This window comes from Micromys minutus, assembly GCF_963924665.1.
Source record: "Micromys minutus genome assembly, chromosome: X".
NCBI lineage: Eukaryota > Metazoa > Chordata > Mammalia > Rodentia > Muridae > Micromys > Micromys minutus.
Genome location: NC_137970.1, coordinates 101,213,251 through 101,231,935, shown reverse-complemented (window position 1 = coordinate 101,231,935; position 18,685 = coordinate 101,213,251). Strand labels below are relative to the sequence as shown.

At 38.7% G+C, this 18,685-nt stretch overlaps 1 protein-coding gene across 1 annotated transcript in view; it reads left to right on the top strand.

Moving 5' to 3' along the window:
• Window positions 1-18,685, top strand: part of AIFM1 (apoptosis inducing factor mitochondria associated 1) — a 37,550-nt gene that overhangs the window by 7,050 nt on the left and 11,815 nt on the right. The window contains exons 2-6 of the mRNA XM_080910910.1: window positions 3,626-3,768; window positions 7,824-7,923; window positions 9,947-10,065; window positions 10,190-10,320; window positions 12,892-12,982. Coding sequence (XP_080767036.1) covers window positions 3,626-3,768; window positions 7,824-7,923; window positions 9,947-10,065; window positions 10,190-10,320; window positions 12,892-12,982 — 584 coding nt within the window. The remainder of the gene's footprint in view (window positions 1-3,625; window positions 3,769-7,823; window positions 7,924-9,946; window positions 10,066-10,189; window positions 10,321-12,891; window positions 12,983-18,685) is intronic.

Below are 18,685 nucleotides of genomic sequence, written 5' to 3'. Positions count from 1 at the left end.
TGTTTTTGAAGTACCATAGTATAATTTCTCCTTGAAGAATTAATGTGTTTGAGTCTAGGTTGCTGCCCTTTCCAATGCCAGGTATATGTGCTGTATACTTAAATCTGCTCTGAGTTCCAAAATACTTACGCTCCCAAGAAGTTTAATAAGATACTGCAGACCTGTATTGCACTTGTTGTTAGCCCTGTGTGCCCTGACACTGTGAAAGGAAAGGGAGACTGTTGCATTTTCCTCTCTCTGTAAGTTTATATAGGATACTACTACCAAAGCCTTTGCTTTTTTAATTGAACACTACTGATGATTGGTCCTAGGATTTTGCACATGCTAGGTAAGTACCCTGTCTTGGAGGTGTGACCCCGGCCCCTTTAACAAAATTCTTTTTTCAAAAAAGGTGTCACTAAATTGGCTTGGCTGGTTTTGAATTCACTCTATCCCAGGAAGGCCTTGGATTTATGAATTTACCTGTTTCATGAGTAGCTAAGATCTCAAGCCTGATCCACCAGGTCTGGCTCTGTTTGTTTGTTTGTATGCTTGTTTTCCATGTATGTTTGTTTTGTTTTTATTAAGACCCTGTCTCACCATATAGCTCTGGGTAGTGTGGAAGTTACTTTGTAGACCAGGGAACCTTGAACTCAACAAAGGTCTCTGACTTCGCCTTTCAAGTGAAGGGATGAAAGGCATGTACCACTATGCCCAGCTTCTGTATGTCTTTTAAAGCCTAGTCAGGCTTAAGAACTTATCTGTCAGCCTTTAGAACTGTGGTTTTTCCAATAGTGTCCTGTTTATAAGGTTAGTATCATCATCATTCAGGACCTTGTTAGAACTAGAGATAAGTAGTGTGTGTGTGTGTGTGTGTGTGTGTGTGTGTGTGTGTATGTATGTATGTGTCTGTCTGTCTGTCTGTGTGGTACCCCAAGCCTCAAATTGTAGTCTAAGACATCATGCTAAGACAGAGGATTCCCCTGAGCTGCCTAGCTAGACATTGTCTCACAAAATGAAAGAAGGCCAGTGAATAGTGTTACCAGTTACAGGCACTTGTTGCTCAAAGTCTTGCATTCAGTGCTTGGAACCCATAATGGAAAGAGAACTCAATCCTACAAGTTGTGCTCTGAAATCTTTGTATACTTGTACACACACACACTCACACTCACACAAACTAAGTAAGGTAATTTAAAAAACAAAACACAACATGGTATTAACATAAAATGCAAATTATTAGGTTCTATCTAGAACTACTAGGTCAAAAATCCTGGCAGCAGGGCCTGATAAGTGACTACCTAACAAATATGTCAGAAAATTTTTGACATATTTTGAAGGTGTTTTTTTTTTTTTTAGCGTAGAACAGAGTTTATTTAGAGCATGGAGGGAGTTGAGAAGGGAATAGAGTCAGAAAGAAAGAGAATGGGGGAGGGGAGAGAGGAAGAAGGAGGTCAGAGAGAGAGATGAGACGGAGAGGAGGGACCATCAGCCCCGGAACTACCACTTTTGATCAAAGTGTACATACTCTTCCTCCTCCTCAGCCAAACGTGATCAGACAGCTGTACACAAGGGAAGTACATTTTACTTTTTGTTGTTGATGTATTTTATTTTTTGAGACAGACTCTCACTCTGTAGCTTGAGTTGGCCTAGGAACGTCTTGTTCTAGTCTGTCTTGTCTTTTAATATAGTATTATCCAGCCTCAACCTCTCAAGTCCTAGAATTGAAATTACAGGCATGACCCAACTTAGGCTAAGGCTTTATTTATTCATTTACTTTTGTAGTTTTTAGGTATTTTTCAGCCATTTTCACACTGTAATCTAGGCTGCCTCAAATCTGCAGTAATCCTCCTTCTCAGCCTCCCTTGTGCTATGATTATAGGTGTGAGCTATCATACACAGCAGTGTTTATATATTTTAAATGGCCAAGAAAGCCTTAGTAATAGACTATATTGTAATACTTAATAATGATTTAAAACTTAGATTTTAGTGGCTATAAATAAAGTTTTATTGGAACATAGACCTGTGTATTTGTGGGGCTGCTTTCATACCCAGCAGAATTGATTGTTACAGAGACCAGACTGCTCACAAAGCTGAAAATAAAATCACCATTCTAAATTAGTAGTGAATATCCATATGGAATAATCTGAGAAGGTTCTAAGGATGGGCCACATCTGAAAATGTCATCATCCATTGGGAAAAAAAATCTGGAAATGTTTTACATTTTCATGTTCATAGTATGTCATGGTTGTGTGATTATTACTTAGCATTAATTAATTAATTAGCATTTGTACATAAAAATGACTGGGCTGGAGAGATGACTCAGTGGTTAAGAGCACTGACTGTTCTTCCAGAGGTCCTGAGTTCAATTCCCAGTAACCACATGGTGGCTCACAACCATCTGTAATGGGATCTCATGACCTTTTCTGGTGTATCTGAAGACAGTTACAGTGTACTCACATGAAATAAATAAATAAATCTTTAAAAAAAAAATAAAAATGACTATTATCTTGAAAGAGAAACAGTAAGATATTGGCCAGCACTTGTCATTCTGGAATATATGCTAAGTTCTTCAGTTATTTGTGCGAGGTTAAGTTTCATTATGAAATTTTTGTTTTGACTTCCTTCTGATATTTAATGTTTTTTTCTTCTAGGACATGTTACTTTTCACACAAGACAGAACTGTGTATTCCAGGGTTGTAATTAAGCAAGGTTTGAGCCTGGTAGATTGTTTCTGAAATGGTCATCATAATGTCCCAGCTAGCCTGTGGTCAATTTTGTGTACTTTTTGCCTTTTATATCTGTTGGTTCTACATCCATGGATTCAGCCAACCATTAAACAAAAGTATTTTTAAGCCAGACATGATGATGTACGACTTTAATGTATCATTTGGGAGGCAGAGGTGGGATACTTAGCAAGCTAGCTACATTGTGAGGCCCTATTTCAAGAAAAAAATAACTAAATAAATAAATTTCTGTGGTTAACATGTACAGGCTTTATTTTTTATTTTCTGGTTTTCACTAAGCAATATAGCAAAGCAGCTATTCACATTGTATGAATGATTACAAGTAATTCAGAGATGGTTTGAAGTGTATGTGACTATAAGCATAGGTTTTATGCAGATTCCACACTATATTCTATAAGGGACTTGAGCATATTCGAATTTTAGTTCCTTCTGGGGATTTGGAATCTAAGCCCCATAGATACTAAGGGATGGCTATTTACTAAATAGGTTATCTTGGTGTTTACTGAATTTTAAAGATCTGTTGAACTGCTCTTTTTTTTTTTAAACCAACTTTCCACGAGCTATAAATGTCCTCGTTGAGTAACATTTAAATTGTATTCTTGAGAACTCCAACAGCTCAACTGGGTATGGTAGTTTAGGCTTAGTATGATTACAAATTTGATATCAGCTTGGGATATAAAGCACAACCCTGCCTTAAAAAAGAAGTCTGATAGCCAAAGTTGTATATAAATATCTGTAGTATTTATGTGCATAGTTTTGATTATATTTTTCTTGGTCATAGAACAGTAAACATCATGCAGCCCAAGGTATAATTCTTTATTTCTATAATACATTGATATTTAATCATAAAGATGTGTTAACTATTCTATTTGTATATGTGTTAACAAATTGTGTTCCTTTAGGCAACTTGTTCCAGCAATGGCGTGTTCCTCTAGAACTCCAGATGGCAAGACAAATGGCTAGCTCTGGTTCATCAGGGGGCAAAATGGATAATTCTGTGTTAGTCCTTATTGTGGGCTTATCAACAATAGGAGCTGGTGCATATGTAAGTAAAAAGCAGCTTATGTAGAAAAGCTGCCAGACAGCTCCATTGAGCAACTCAGTACTCTGCTTTCAAACTTTTGCAACTAATTCTGCTTTCTCCTGTAGGAAAAGTTCCAAAGGCCTTCTTTAAAGTGTTTATGGGAGCCTGTGTGGGGATGACTGATATTTACTCTCGAATTGACTGATCTTTGCTCTTTTTACTTGTCTTTTTATTCTTTGTGTGAAAGCTGCTGTGTTTCCTTAGGCTTGACTAACCCATAAAATTACACTTGTTCTCTTGATAGTGATGAAGTAACCTGTAAACAAAGTTAAATTCACTGCAGCTCCTAAGCACAATATTTGATTTTAATTTGTCAATTTTTAAAAGATTTTTTTTCTTAGCTTGAGATTGATAGCTTAAATAAACAGCTTTCAGTAATAAAAAAAAAAAAAAATAAACATCCCTAAAAGGAAAACCCAATCCCTGGGTCCTACTCAAAGAGTAAATTATAGGAATGGGCCTAATATCTCCCTCCAATTGTAGAATGGCATTTAGGGGAGCTTAACTGTTTCATACTGTTAGCACAATTACATCTCTTAAATGACCTGAGCATCCTAGCAGGTCACAGAGGATTTATTCTGTGGGTGTTTTTTCTTTTAACTTGACAAAGTGTACTGCAAGGTTGGGTGAGTTTTCTTTGATGATACTAACCAACATCTTGATCAAAAAAAGCTGTTTGCTTTGCACACTGAGAACAAAAGGTTGGATGCCACTGTAGTGTGTAGTCTTAGTTCTTTCTCTGCTGATAATAGTAAAGTTATTTTTGTTCTTCTGTCAGTAGGTGGGGGGGCATGAAAATTATTTGAAGTTACCCATATTCTCATAGTTCAACCTGATCCAGAGTACACAAAAAGAGTAGCCAGCTCCTGCGAGCTGTAAGTTAGATCAGAGCAAGATATAGAAAAAATCTGCTTGATAACACACTTTGACAAGAGAGGCATTCATTCTCCTCCAAATCCTGGAGCAGTTTTTAATTTTTTTTTCTTTTTCATTTTTTTAGCACAGTAACCAAAATGCTTCTCTGCATTTGTATTAAATGTTTCATTCATTAATACTTAGTGCTTTTTCTATTTCTTTTTGTCTCCTTCTTGACTGTATGTTTACCTACAGTTGTGCAGTGTCATCTCCTAGGATCCCCTTCTAGATCACTAGCGTCTACAGGTGCTTCTGGGAAAGATGGCAGCAGCCTAGTATACTTCTTAATTGTAGGAGCAACAGTGACTGGGGCAGGAATTTATTATGTAAGATGCTTATGCTAAAATATGTTTGGGGATAGGGTGGGTAAGACCATGGTACTAATAATAACTTGGTTCATAGAGTACAGTAAAATATTCACAGCATGTGCTTTCTATAGACATTTGTTAAAGGGACATTGTCAGTCACTAGAGAGTACTCAAATCTTATTTTTTAAACCACTGAAATTATACTAGATCAATCCAAGCCCATAAATTTAGTGCCAAATATATCAACCTTTTTTGAAACTTTTTTCAAATTTGTGCTGATTTTTGATGCTGCTGAAGTATATTGTGCTTTAGTGCTGCATGTCTAACACAACAGTCTCAGGAAATGTGAAACAAGCAAATAAAGGGAACTGGAGCACCATCTACTTTGAATCTTTTTAGCTAAAATGTAATTTTTTTCTTTTTAATGGCAAGCAATTAACTCAGCTTTTGCTGTGAAAAGGCATTTTATTGAATGCTTCTGAGGAGGTCCTCAAAGCCATACAGATTGGAGTATTTTCCCAAACCACAGTCTATTTCCAACTAAATTCACTCAGCAGTGTCCCCTTTTGTTACCTCTAATTTGGTCATACAAGTGGCTGAAGCATCCGTGTAGGGTGCTGTCTTGAACACCTCTTATTGATTCAGATTCTACCTTCTGAGCCTTAACTTTTCCATTTCATGTTTTTCATATCTCTTCTATACCATTTATTTAAAAATAATTTTAAAGTGTTTGCATTAGATATGCTAATAATGATTCAAATCTGTTAAACCTCTGGTTTGTGTTGCTGACCAGAGTTAGATGGCTCCCACGGAGTCAACCATGCATATACTCTTGATGCCAAGCCACAAGATGGTCTGGCCACTGTTGCTTTCTCCTGTCTTAGAAATATCTGCAAAATACAAATTTCTCTCAAGTTATTCAGTTAAATGTTTCATTGTCCTCTGTGTTTATCCAAACACTGATTGTAATAGACATATTATAATGCCTTCAGGTTAAATGATAAGCTTTTGTCTACATTTATCAAATTAGTCTGTATACTTGTGCTTCAGGTTTTAAATATGTTGAAAACTTGCTATCAAGTGGCTTCATTTTTTCTCTGAAATTCATATTAGTCATAGGAGAAACTTAAAATCTGCCCAGATTTGGCGAGATACCTATAGCATGTTGACAGTGAATTAGGTAGTGCTGATTTCTCTTCCTCTCTTTGTAACCACTCCTGTCTCTGGATATTGTCATTTTGGCACTTAAGGCTTTAGCATATGATTTGAAGAATTCAGTCCTTAACAATATCCCTTCCACAACTTTTTTCATTTGAAGAAATGTTTTTAATTCGACTATAATTAATCCTTCAATAATTCCTATGTTAAGTGTTCTTTATCATCCTGACCCTCTTTGTTCCATTGGCTTTGAAAAACACTTTCCCAGGATGTACAGTAAGAAATGCAGTTTAGGGGGTTGTAGACATGGTTCAACAGTTAAGACATTGGCTGCTCTTCCAGAGGACCCAGATTTAATAATTCCCAGCAACCACGTAGCAGCTCACAACTCTCTGTAATTCATACCCTCACACAGACATACGTGGAGGCAAAACACCAGTGCACTTGAAATTTTAAAAAATTGCAGTTTATCTTGCAATCCATTTGTTTAGAAAGGTTGTTTCTACTAATATTTCTCATAAATTTGTAGTATTTCTTAGCCAGAATGTATTTACGCCCTAGTTGAAAATCTGTGTAAACTAGGAATACAGAAACCCTTTGGGGAATAGAATTTGTTACTTAGTGTGTATGTAAACTAACTTTCATTTTAGAACATTGAGCTTAAAAGCTGATGTAATCCACATCTAACCTTAATTTAGTCCTTTCACTAAATCGTCCCTGCTCCACTCTTTACAAGTGTGAAAGCATCAGGAGGTGTAGAATGGCTTAGACCGTTGGGATGACCCTCTCCATATGTGAGCATAAGCTCCAGCCTGTTTCCTCTTCACTCTTCCTAATAAGACTAAACCATCTGGTTTAATAACCTCTCAAGGCTTAGGTTCCCCATTTTTCAGCATGTCACCTAACGATCTGTTCTGTAAAGTGGTCACAGAAAGTCTCTTTTTTTCTTTATTAATTTATTTTTATATGGTATTAAGGATCAAAACCAGGGCCTCATGTCAAGTATTTTACTACTGAGCCACATCCCCAACTTCAGAGGACTATTCTTTTTTTTTTTTAAGATTTTATTTTATTTATATGAGTACACTGTAGCTGTCCTCAGACACACTAGAAGCTGGCATCAGATTTCATTACAGATGGTTGTGAGCCACCATGTGGTTGCTGGGATTTGAACTCAGGACCTCTGGAAGAACAGTCAGTGCTCTTAACCACTGAACCATCTCTCCAGCCGCATAGCCATTTTTATACTTACTAAAATTACATTTCCTTTAGTTCTACTTTCTGAATTTAGTATCAGAAGAGTTTCTTACCGAGAGACTTAGAAAACCTGATGCATTTTGATCTACTTTCAAGTATTCTTTCCTTAGCAAATATGTGCACAATGAATAGTTTTATTTCTTGACAACAGAACTTTGGGCTGGAGTTAAAGTTCAGTGGTAGAGTGCTTGATTAGTGTGAATGAAGCTCTGCGTTTCATCCCTAGTACTAAAAAAGTAAAATTTGTCTTAGCAGTTTTTGCACAAAGGAACTAACCTCAATGTAGACAAAAGCTTCTCATTTAATTGAAATGATATTAGCTTATGGTATGAGATGCGTGTTTCATGAAATAAACTTTCTCCATGTTTGGGTCTACAGGCCTACAAGACTATAAAAGAAGACCAAAAAAGATATAATGAAAGAATGATGGGATTAGGACTGTCACCAGAAGAGAAACAGAGAAGAGCCATTGCCTCTGGTAAGGATTCCCCTAAGTCTCTAGAGGACTTGAGATTAAATAAGAAAAAGTGATTAAGGCTGAGGTACTATGATTTGCTAATAATCTTGTTGAAGTTTAACAATGAGATTGTAAGTGTCTAGAAACTATGGTTTAACCCACAACAGGGAGCAGTTTCCTAAAGTATTTGGTTGGCATTTTAAGCTTGAGAATAAAATTATTGTGGGTACCTGTCCTTTTTTTATGTTGGATTTATTTTTTAATTGTTTTATTTATTTACATTTCAAATGTTACCCCCTTCTTGGTCCCCCCTCCAAGAGTTCTTCCACTCCATCCCCTCTCCCCTTTGTCTCTGAGAGAGTACTCCCCACGCACCTTCACACACCCCCCATTCTTCTTCCCTGGGGCATCAATCTCTACAGGATTAGGTACGTCTTTTCCCACTGAGCCAGACAAGGCAGTCCTCTGCTACATATGTGCCTGTGTATTTTCTTTGGTTCTCTTGGAATTCCCAAGGATCCAGGTTAGTTGACACTGTTCTTCCTATGGGGTTACCAGCCTCTTCAGCTCCTTCAATCCTTATCCTAAACACTTCCATAGGGGTACCAACCTCCATCCAATGACTGTGAGTATCTGCATCTGTCTCAGGCAGCTGCTGATAGAGCCTCTCAGAGGACAGTTATGCTAGGCTCCTTTCTGCAGGCACAATATAGCACCAGTAATAGTAGTAGGGTTTTGCTCCTGTCCATGGGATGAATTCCAACCTGGGCCTGTCACTGGATGGCCTTTCCTTTAGTCTCTGCTCCATTTTTGTTCCTGAAGTTTTTGTTTTTTTTTTTTTAAGCTATTATTTATTTATTTATTTTTTAATTGAACAACTTTATTTTAAAAAACAGAGATAAATGTACAGATTTTAAAAGCATTTTTACATAAAAGTATATGAATACATTTTTGTCACTACTTGGTTTTTTTAAAGGTTTGATAGTATGCATTAAAATCTTACTAGTTACAATGAGCATAAAGTACATGTAAAACAAGATATAACCTGGAATTAGTCAAAGTTTTTTTGGTCCTGTAGTTCTTTTAGACAAGAACCACTCTGGGTCAAGAATTTTGAAGGTAGGTTGATTTAAATTTGGTGAAAAAAACTACTGGAAAAGTAAGAAAGCCGTTTTTCCAGTGACTAAACTTTTTCAATCACATTAATTCCCTTGAGTCTTTAGAGTTTTGTGTTGTTGTTGATGTGTTTTCCTGTTGCACAAAGCTCTAGCCTTCTATTTGATTCACTTGGATTTTCAAAGAGGAATATTTTAATCCTTTAATTAGGTCTATAATCTGGGTGGGCTGTTTGTATTGCTTTTTTCAATAATGCCCCCTTCTTCATGAACATTGTATAATCTCCAATTGACCTCCTTGGTGTTTCCCCTTTATTGCTAACAAAAGGTGCAACTGAACTTGATATTTTCCTGGTGGTCAGTAGAAAAATAATAAGAAGGGCAGAAGCCTTTTAATATATGTTTTCTTATATATTTGAGAAAAAATAACCAGGTGTGACGGTATATATTTTTAATCTCAGGATATAGGAAGATGAGGCTAGCCTGGGCTACATAGTAGGACCATATCTTTAAAAGAGGGGAGAAATAAGGAAAAGACTAATATTTAAGGTAGGCCTTAGAGCTAGTATAGTCCTAATGAATGAAAGACATTACAGTTCGTTCATCCTCTTAAAATGTTTTTGTACTGGTAAAATAAAAGTAATACTTGCTTTTCCCCTTCCATTATAATGTTATGAAGCTTGGGGGGGTTGTCTTTATTTATTATTTTTCATTTCTGACTGTCAAACCCAGAATCTTGGACCTTATAGATAAGCTTTCCAGCACTGAGCTATAACTTAAAATCAATAAGGTTTTGATTAGCATAGGTATATTGTTTTATTTTATGTAAAGGAGTGAGATGAATGCCAAGTGACTTTAAAACAGTGCCAAGGACTCATCAGAACCTTTTAGAAGATTTACTCTGTTTGTTCTTTCTTTTACACCTGCAGAGGGAGGCTCAGTTCCTCAAATCAGGGTACCAAGTCACGTCCCTTTCCTGCTGATTGGTGGAGGTACTGCCGCTTTTGCAGCAGCTAGATCCATCCGGGCTCGGGATCCTGGGGCCAGGGTAAGGTGCATGTTATTTTGCTTGGCGTAGAGGGTACAGTGTGCAAGCACTTAGCCAGTGTGGATGCTTTAATATTTTCCTCTTAAATTACTCATCTCTGATAAGTATCATTTTGTATCTACAGGTCCTGATCGTGTCTGAAGATCCTGAACTGCCATACATGCGACCTCCTCTTTCAAAAGAATTATGGTTTTCAGATGATCCAAATGTCACAAAGACACTGCAGTTCAGACAGTGGAATGGAAAAGAGAGAAGGTGTGTAAAATGGGCCTGACCATCCTTTTCAGCTGAGCATGGGGAGCAGGTTAGGATTTTGTCATTGACCATGGATGAAAAATTGGAAGGCTGTACGTGGGAGTTTGCTGTTGTGCTCAGGCTCAGAGACAACTGACCACAAAGAACATTCTAACTTCTGTTCCCCAAACTACCAGCAGTCAGCAGTTTAACGCTGGACTGTACAGTGTTAGGTCCTACTTCTAGGACCTTTAGTTTAGATTTCTCTGTTGGTGATTAGCTTAGATGGTGTTGTCAGTTCTTTATAAATACCTAGGCATGTCACATAAAAGCAAGTAAAGCTGATTTTTGACACCCTTACTTATTTTTGGGCATGTGTATGTATGTGTGCTCATATACATACATTACATACATGCCTTTATACATGTAGAAGCCAGAGGTGAACTTTTGGTGTTATTTATCAAGTGCCAGCTACCATTTTTTTGAGACAAGTTCTCTCACTGGTCTGGGACTCACCTAATAAGGTTAGGCTGGCTAGCCAATGAACACCAAGGATTTTCTCGTCCTTGCTCCTACAGTGTTTGGATTAAAGGTGCATGTCACCATTCCTGCTTCTTTATGCAGGTTCTGGGGCTAAAACTTGGTCCTTATACCTCTACAGCAAGCATTAACAAAGTGCCATTTACACGGCGCTGCAGAATGCCAAGTACGAGGGCTGGTACATGGCTTTACCTGCAAGGGCTCCAAGATGAACCAGCACCAGCTCGAGGTGCACTTCATGAAGCGCCTGCCACGGGGCCACCACACCATGGCGCTTCGATTTCCTCAACTACCAGCCCTTCACAGGAAGCTTTCGGGGGCAGCCAGAGGACTTGGGCCCCAAGCCCCGGGGCTTGCCTGGCCCCTCCCTGCCCGTCCGCAGACTCCAAGGGGAGGAGCTGGGGAGCTACCTCTAGTTGTGCATATTGTTTGCTGTTGGGGTTTTCTTTTTTGTTTTGTTTGTTTTTTTGTTTTTGTTTTTTAAACAAAAGAGAGGCTCTATTTTTGTATTCCAAAAAAAAAAAAAAAAAAAAAAAAAACAAAGTGCCATTAATGGCACTTTGATATTCTAGCCAGCATTCCCAATTGTGAGGGTAGAGTGGGAAGTCTATAATGAAGAGCCTCATTATCAGAATCTATGCACAGACAACACTTGGAGCTAGTGGGCATAATGGTGCCTGAAACCCCAGCATTGGGAGGATAAGGCAAGACAATCAGGAGTTCAAGACTAGCCTCTGAGTAACAGCCTCTGTCTCAAAGATACAAAACAAGCAAACAAAGCGCCTCAAGTCTTGGAGCTATAGGCTCAGAGCATTTTTCTTCTAAATTACTTCTTAGGTCTCTCAATTCCAGTACTGTTTTTGGGGCTCTAGTGTTTTTCTCTCTGAAATCTTACAAATCTAGGCCAGAGAGATGGGTTAACATTATAAAGCACTTTTGCATTTGTGGAGGATCCTTCTTTGATTTCCAGCAGTCACAAAGTGGTTTCTCAACCATCTGACACTCCAGTTCTAGGGGATAGGACACTCTTTTCTGACTCTTGCAAGCACAGACAAGCATGCATGGAAAAACATCCACAAAGATAAATAAATCTAAAAAAAATTTAAATACCAAGATGTGTTTGTGTCCCTCATCTTTACTATTATGTTTCATTTTCAGACAGAATGCATACTTATAATCAATCAAGTTACCTGCTTAATCTATCATAATTATTTACTTAGTTTTTTAAAATTGTGTTCTCATTTTGTTGCCCTGGCTAGCCCCAAACTACTGGGTTTAAGCAATATACCCCATTCTTCCTGAGTAGTTGAGACTCTAGATACATGCCAACACACCAGCTTAATTGTTTCAGACAGAAACATCTAGGAGCAAGATCTTGCTTGCTCCATTGACCAGCAGCATCATTCTGAAAAATTAATGGGGGTCAATGTGTGAATCTCAGCTCCTTGAATGCCCTTTTTCTTAGTTTGAAATGGTTCTACATCTACAGCTTAGTTTCATGCTTGTACATCATTGATTGCTGTTTGAGGCAACATCATTTTTTTGGATGTAAGGGTTGTCCTGTATAGCACACACCCTTATTTCTAGCTACCAGATAGAGTATCATCCCCTTTTAAATTATAATCCAAAGGGCTGGAGAGATGGCTCAGTGATTAAGAGCACTGACTGCTCGTCTAGAGGTCCTGAGTTCAAATTCCAGCAACCACATGGTGGCTCACAACCATCTGTAATGGGATCTGATGACCTCTTCTGGTGTGTCTGAAAACAGCTACAGTGTACTCATATACATAAAATAAATAAATCTTTTTAAAAAGTTGCAATCCAAGATGTCTCCAAAAATTGCCAAATGTCTTAAGGGGCTAAATACCCAACTGAGCCATTGATCTATAATACTTTTCAATAAGCAAGTCACCACCAAACTCTAGTACCTAGAAACATTCTGGAAGAAATGTGCCTGAATGTATTTTTCCTATGGACATTATTTTACTAAAACTATAAGGTGAACCTATAGCAATACCAGATGCTTATAATTTTCTCCTCTTTCCCATACAGCATATATTTCCAGCCACCTTCTTTCTATGTCTCTGCTCAGGACCTGCCTCATATTGAGAATGGTGGTGTGGCTGTCCTCACTGGAAAGAAGGTGAGCTCGTAGGCTACTTTCTCTTTGGAGCTCAGTGTAGTTATCAGCCAGCAAGTACAGTGGTGTGCTTTTCTTCTTCAATTCATGTTTCCTCTTTCGTTGTACTTGATCAAGGAAAAGCCAAAGCATTTTAGGATTAATACTGTTTAGTATGTCTATTTAGAGAAAGCCCATAGCCAAGCCTAGAGTATGAAGTCCTAAGGTTTGCCAGGGAAAGTCCCACTGTCAGATACTAGAATTCTACATGCTCTTGCCACTCTTCTGTGTTCTTCTGCATTTTCCTCCTTCCTATTGTTTTGATTTACCTTTCTCCAAAATTGTTGATAACAAGAGTTTAGACCAAATTTGGCATAATATAACACTTTAGTCATAATGCACCATGGAAAATTTACTTTGCCTAAATAAGGAGAGCAGTTATCAGAGGATGCTTGTGGGGTCCCGGGAAGGCTTCGTTTTATTGTCCTTTATTAATGGGAAACAGTAGACTATGTTTGTAAACTGATGTCAGTGTTTTAATAGAGGGGATGAAGAGCATGGCTGGAAGACTCACTGTGACACTCCTTCTGTAATAGAGCTGGTAGTGAGACATGAGCGGGAACACAGACAACTAATCACATTTCAGAACTGTCTGGGAGATCTGTGTGCTGGGAGCTAGTAGGAGGAAGGGTGTGCAGTGCAGTAATGAATGCAAGGGAAGCTTCCTGGAGAAAAACTCTTATAGACCTAAACTCTTACTAAATTATGCTTTTTAGATTTATTTATTTTATTTTGTGTCTATGAGTGTTTGCTTGTGTGTGTGCGCGCGCGCGTGTGTGTGTGGTGTGTAGTGTAGTGTAGTGTAGTGTAAGGAGGAGGGTGTCAGGTGTCTCACTCGACTACTTTGCCTAATATATGCCTTTTGAACAGGGTCTCTTAGTGAACCTGAGGCCAAGCTGGTGGCTAGCAAGCTATAGTTATCCTCCTGTCTCTGCCTCTTCTCAATGCCTGGTTTAAAGATTTATACACTGCTATGTCTGGCTTTATTACATGAGTTTCAAGGATTGTAGCTCATGTTTTCATGTTCATACAGCAAGTGTTCTTACCCCCTGAGTCCTAGAGCAGAAAATATTAAAGAAAAGGCGTAGACTACATGGGAGCAAAGAACATTCAGGAGAATAACTTTTGAGGGAAGAAGTAATATGATGAGCAAGTGCCCAGCAGTACAGAAAAACAAATTTAGTTCAAGGAAAACAAGCAGCTAGTTACCAGTAAAGCAGAAACCAGAAAACTTGATGGGGGGACTGGAGGTGTAGTTTAGGGTAGAATAATTGTCTACCTTAAAAGAAATGATAGTTTAGGAAATAGTATAAGAAAACTTTTTCTTTTTACTTTGTTGTTGTCTGGGTTTTTTTTTAGAGGGGTAGTTTGCAACAGGGTCTCTCTGTGTAGCCCAGGCTGTCTTGGAACCCACTATATAGACTAGACAATCCTTGAACTGACAGAGATCTTTGCCTGCCTCTGCCTCCTAAGCGCTGAGATTAAAGGTGTGCATACAAGAAGAATTTAAAATCTCTATTCAAGTTAGGAAGTAGCAAGAGGCAAAACTGAGAACTTTTTAGTAGGGATTGGTTATGGAAGCTTTTTCACCATGTAGGAGAGCCTGAACTCAGTGTGTACTAGTGAGCTGGTGACACTTGATAATTACTGTTGACTGGAACGTGATGGATTTCAGAGGGTTACAACTAGAGATAGAGGAACCAGAGAAATGGCCCAGCAGTTAAGAATACCGGCTGCTCTCCTAACAAAACTAAGTTCAATTCAGAGCATCCACATAGTGTCTCACAACAATCCAGGTGCATATATATGGTGCACATACATGCATGCCGACAGAACACCCATCCATATAAACTTGAAAAAAGTTTTATGACATAGGGTTTCTCTGTGTCGCCAGGGCTATACTGGAAATTGCTCTGTAGACCAAGCTGACTTTGAACTCAGAGATCCACCTGCCTTAGCCTCCTGAATGTTGAGATTAAAGGCATGTGCCGCCATTGCCTAGCTATAATGTAAATTTTAAAAATAGAGATAGACTATTTCAAAAGTTATTGTAATAATTCAGACAAAACAGAGTTCACATTAGGATGGGGTGGTAATGATCATGAAGATGAGGACTGTAAGGGATAACATGTAGTTACCTATTTTAGCTTCATTTTTATTTATTGATTGATTTTTTTTTTTGTATATGAGTACACTGCAGCTGTCTTCAGACACACCAGAAGAGGGCATCAGATCCCATTACAGATGGTCTAGAGCCACCATGTGGTTGCTGGGAATTGAACTCAGGACCTCTGGAAGAGCAGTCAGTGCTCTTAACCACTGAGTCATCTCTTTAGCTCTCCCAGCCCCCCTTTTTTAAAGATGGGTTCTTGCGTAGCACAGTCTGATGTTGAACTCATTATGTTGCCAAGGATGACTTTGAACTCTGGTCCTCCTGCTTCCATGTCCCAAGCCTCCACCTCCTAGGTGTGGCGGTTTATAGGCAAGTACCACCACACCTGGTTTATTCAGTACTGGAGATTAAATCCAGGGCTTTTTGCATGCTGAGCAAGCACTCTGTGTACTGAGCAACATCCCCAGTCCAGTGACTCTGAACTCCTTTCCACATTACTGGAGATTGAACCAAGGGCCTCCTGCGTGCTAGTCTCTATATTCCCAGCCTTCATGTTAGAATCTTATAAGCCAAGTTTTTTAAATGCTTTATGTTCATTATCTTACAGTTCTTTTGTCCTTACAACATATAAATTCCATTTCAGAGAGAAAAAATGTAATACAGAAATGTTAACTGTCCTAAACTTAGTACAACTAGTAAATGGAAGACAGAATATGAACCCAGGCTTATCTTACTAGAGAGGAGGAACCCAAAAATTTTAGTCAGAGCCCAAGTTCCTAATAATGTATTACTTCTTGTATAGAACCACATTAGATTCCCAGCATGGAAGAAAATACTTGATCAGAGTGAGGGCCATTCTTGAGGGATGCTTTAAAGGCAAACATCCCTAAGGCTTGAAGATGGATTAAAGGTGGGAGATGGAGAACAAAGAGACAAAGTATCTATTTGTGTGCTAGAGTAATAGTGCCACCACCACCACTAGCCCCCAGCTCAGAAAAACATTTTAAGAGGAAAATCTGGTAAGGGGAAAGGTAGGGAAAGATAAAAATCTGTTTGAACACCAGGCATGATGGTGGATGCCTTTAATTGCAGCATGTGGGATGCAGAGATAGGTAGATATCTGCAAGTTAGAGAGCAGCCTGATCTACATAGAGTTTCTAGGCCAGCCAAGGCTACTTAATGAGACCCTATCTCAAACAACAAAAACAACAGGAAATAACTTAGAAGTACAAGGAAACCTGGGATAAAAGCCAAGGTTTTAGGTACTTGGAAGAAGCAGAACATCGCCAAGGAACTTGGTAAGGAAAGAACTATAAGGTGTCCGCTTCTGGGGTTTAGATAACACTGAAAAGTCAAAGTACCTTTATTTTTTTGTTGTTTGCTTGTGTATATTCATGTTGACATTGTGTGTGCATATGCATGTAGAGGCTAGAAGTTGACGTATGGAACCTCTCTCTACCCTGTTTACTGTGCCAGTTTCTTGTCGAACGTAGGGCTTACTGGTTCTGCTAGTCTGCTAGCTGGCTCACCCTGGAAGTCTTGTCTCCACTTTGCTAGCACTGGGATTGCAAGTGAGTGGTTACAACTACAGTGTTTTTATGTGGGTATTTGGGGTCCAACCCTGTTCCTCAGGCTTGTATAGCAAGTGCTTTACTCGCTGCATCATCTCCACTATTCTTTCAGTAGATTTAGATGATCTAAGGGTAAAATGTTTGAGGACCTGAGTTTAATATCCAGAACCTATGTACAACAAATCCAGAGGTAGTGGAAAAATGTCTGTAATACCAGTGCTTGGAAGGCAGAGACAGGTAGATCCTTAGGGCTTGCTGGCCAGCTACCTTAACCTATTTAGTGAATTCCAGGCCTCCTATATGAGACCTAGAAAAAAATCAAACATACAAAAAGAAATGGTTGACAGGGAAGGGCTTCAGAAACAATACCCAAGTTTGTCGTTTGTCTTGTACATGAATGAGCACATGTATCCACACAGACATGAAAACATACACACACGAGTTTAAATGAAATTTGGGCATGGTCGGTCACACTCTTACTTCCAGAGGAACTGCTACAATTTTAAGGCTAGTCTGGGATACATTGTAGACCTATCTGGGCAAAAAACTGTGACCCCCATCTCTTAAAAGCTTAATGGCTAGAGGTGTAGCTTAGTGGTAGAGAGCTTACATGGCGTGCACAAGGATCTGGGTTCAATTTTAGTACAATAAAAGTAAGTAAATAAAATAATGGGTAGTGTTTGGGTATTATTTTTTGAAAATCCTAAATTAAAAGTTTAAATAAGCAGAGATGGCAATTGGACAAAAGTTTGAGGAGGACATAGGATTAAAGATTGGTCTTACTGGATATATAAGAACACAGGGGAGGGCAAAGGAATGAATGGACCAGGTGAAGATTCTGAAAGAGAATAAAATGGAGAGACACATAGGAATAGAAAGATCCCCTTATTCAATAGCTGGAAAAAAGGAAGTAAAGGTATGGGTTGGTTTGTGTGCATACATATGTGTGTGCATGTGTATATGTAAGTACTACTGTATGTGTATGCACATGTGGAGTTTGATATTGACATTGAGTATCTTAGCTATTTCTCTCCACATTATTTTTTGAGACATGGTCTCTCACTGAACTTGGAGCTCACTAACTCAGTTAAATTGACTATCGAACCTCTGAGGTATGCCTGTCTCTGTCTCCATAGCACTGGGTTACAGATGCATTACCATGTGTCATGCTTGTGCTACAGGCACATCTAATGGCCGCACTTGATCTCACAATAAAACAGGCTGTATAGTGATTGTCAAGGGGAAAAAGATGTTGAATTGTCAGGTGTATTAAAGATAGAACTTACCAAGGTCAAAGCAAAGGAGGTTATGCTGCTGCCTCCAGAAAGCTTTACCCAACTCAACCTGACTCAAATGCCCCCACCCCATGTTTCTAGTGCCACCTGCCCTGCCCCATGTCTATCAGATTTGCCACTCCTTACTATTGTTGATCTTTGTTAAATTGCTGCTTTTGTCTTACTATACTCTGAAGGCAGAGAAAATAATGTCTCTCATTGCTGTGTCTCCTGCACTTAGAACTGCCTGTAAAGAACCATAGATGTTTAACAGGTATTTCTTGATGGGATGGTCTCACAGCTAATAAGGAATAGAGCAGATAATGCAAACTCATCTCTCAGATTCAAGCTCTTAACCCTAGTGAAGACAAGGGGATTAAGAGTACCGACAAAAGAGCCATTTGAATAGTCTACCATTGGTCCAAATTACTTGGAATGGAACTACCAACCAAATAATCAGAAAATTGGAAATACAGAAGACAGTGAGGCTGAGCTGAGGATATAGCTTCATGGTACAGTGCTTGCCTAAACATATACAAAGCCCCAGGTACATTCTCCACACTGCAGCGAACAAACAGAACAAAAACTGAGGAGTTAGTAATAATGAGAATTAAGAAAGCAGCAAAGCTAGGCTTGTGTACATGTATAGTGGTGTGTGCCTTAATCCTAGTGCTCAAGAGGCAGAAGCAGGTGGATTTCTGTGAGTTTG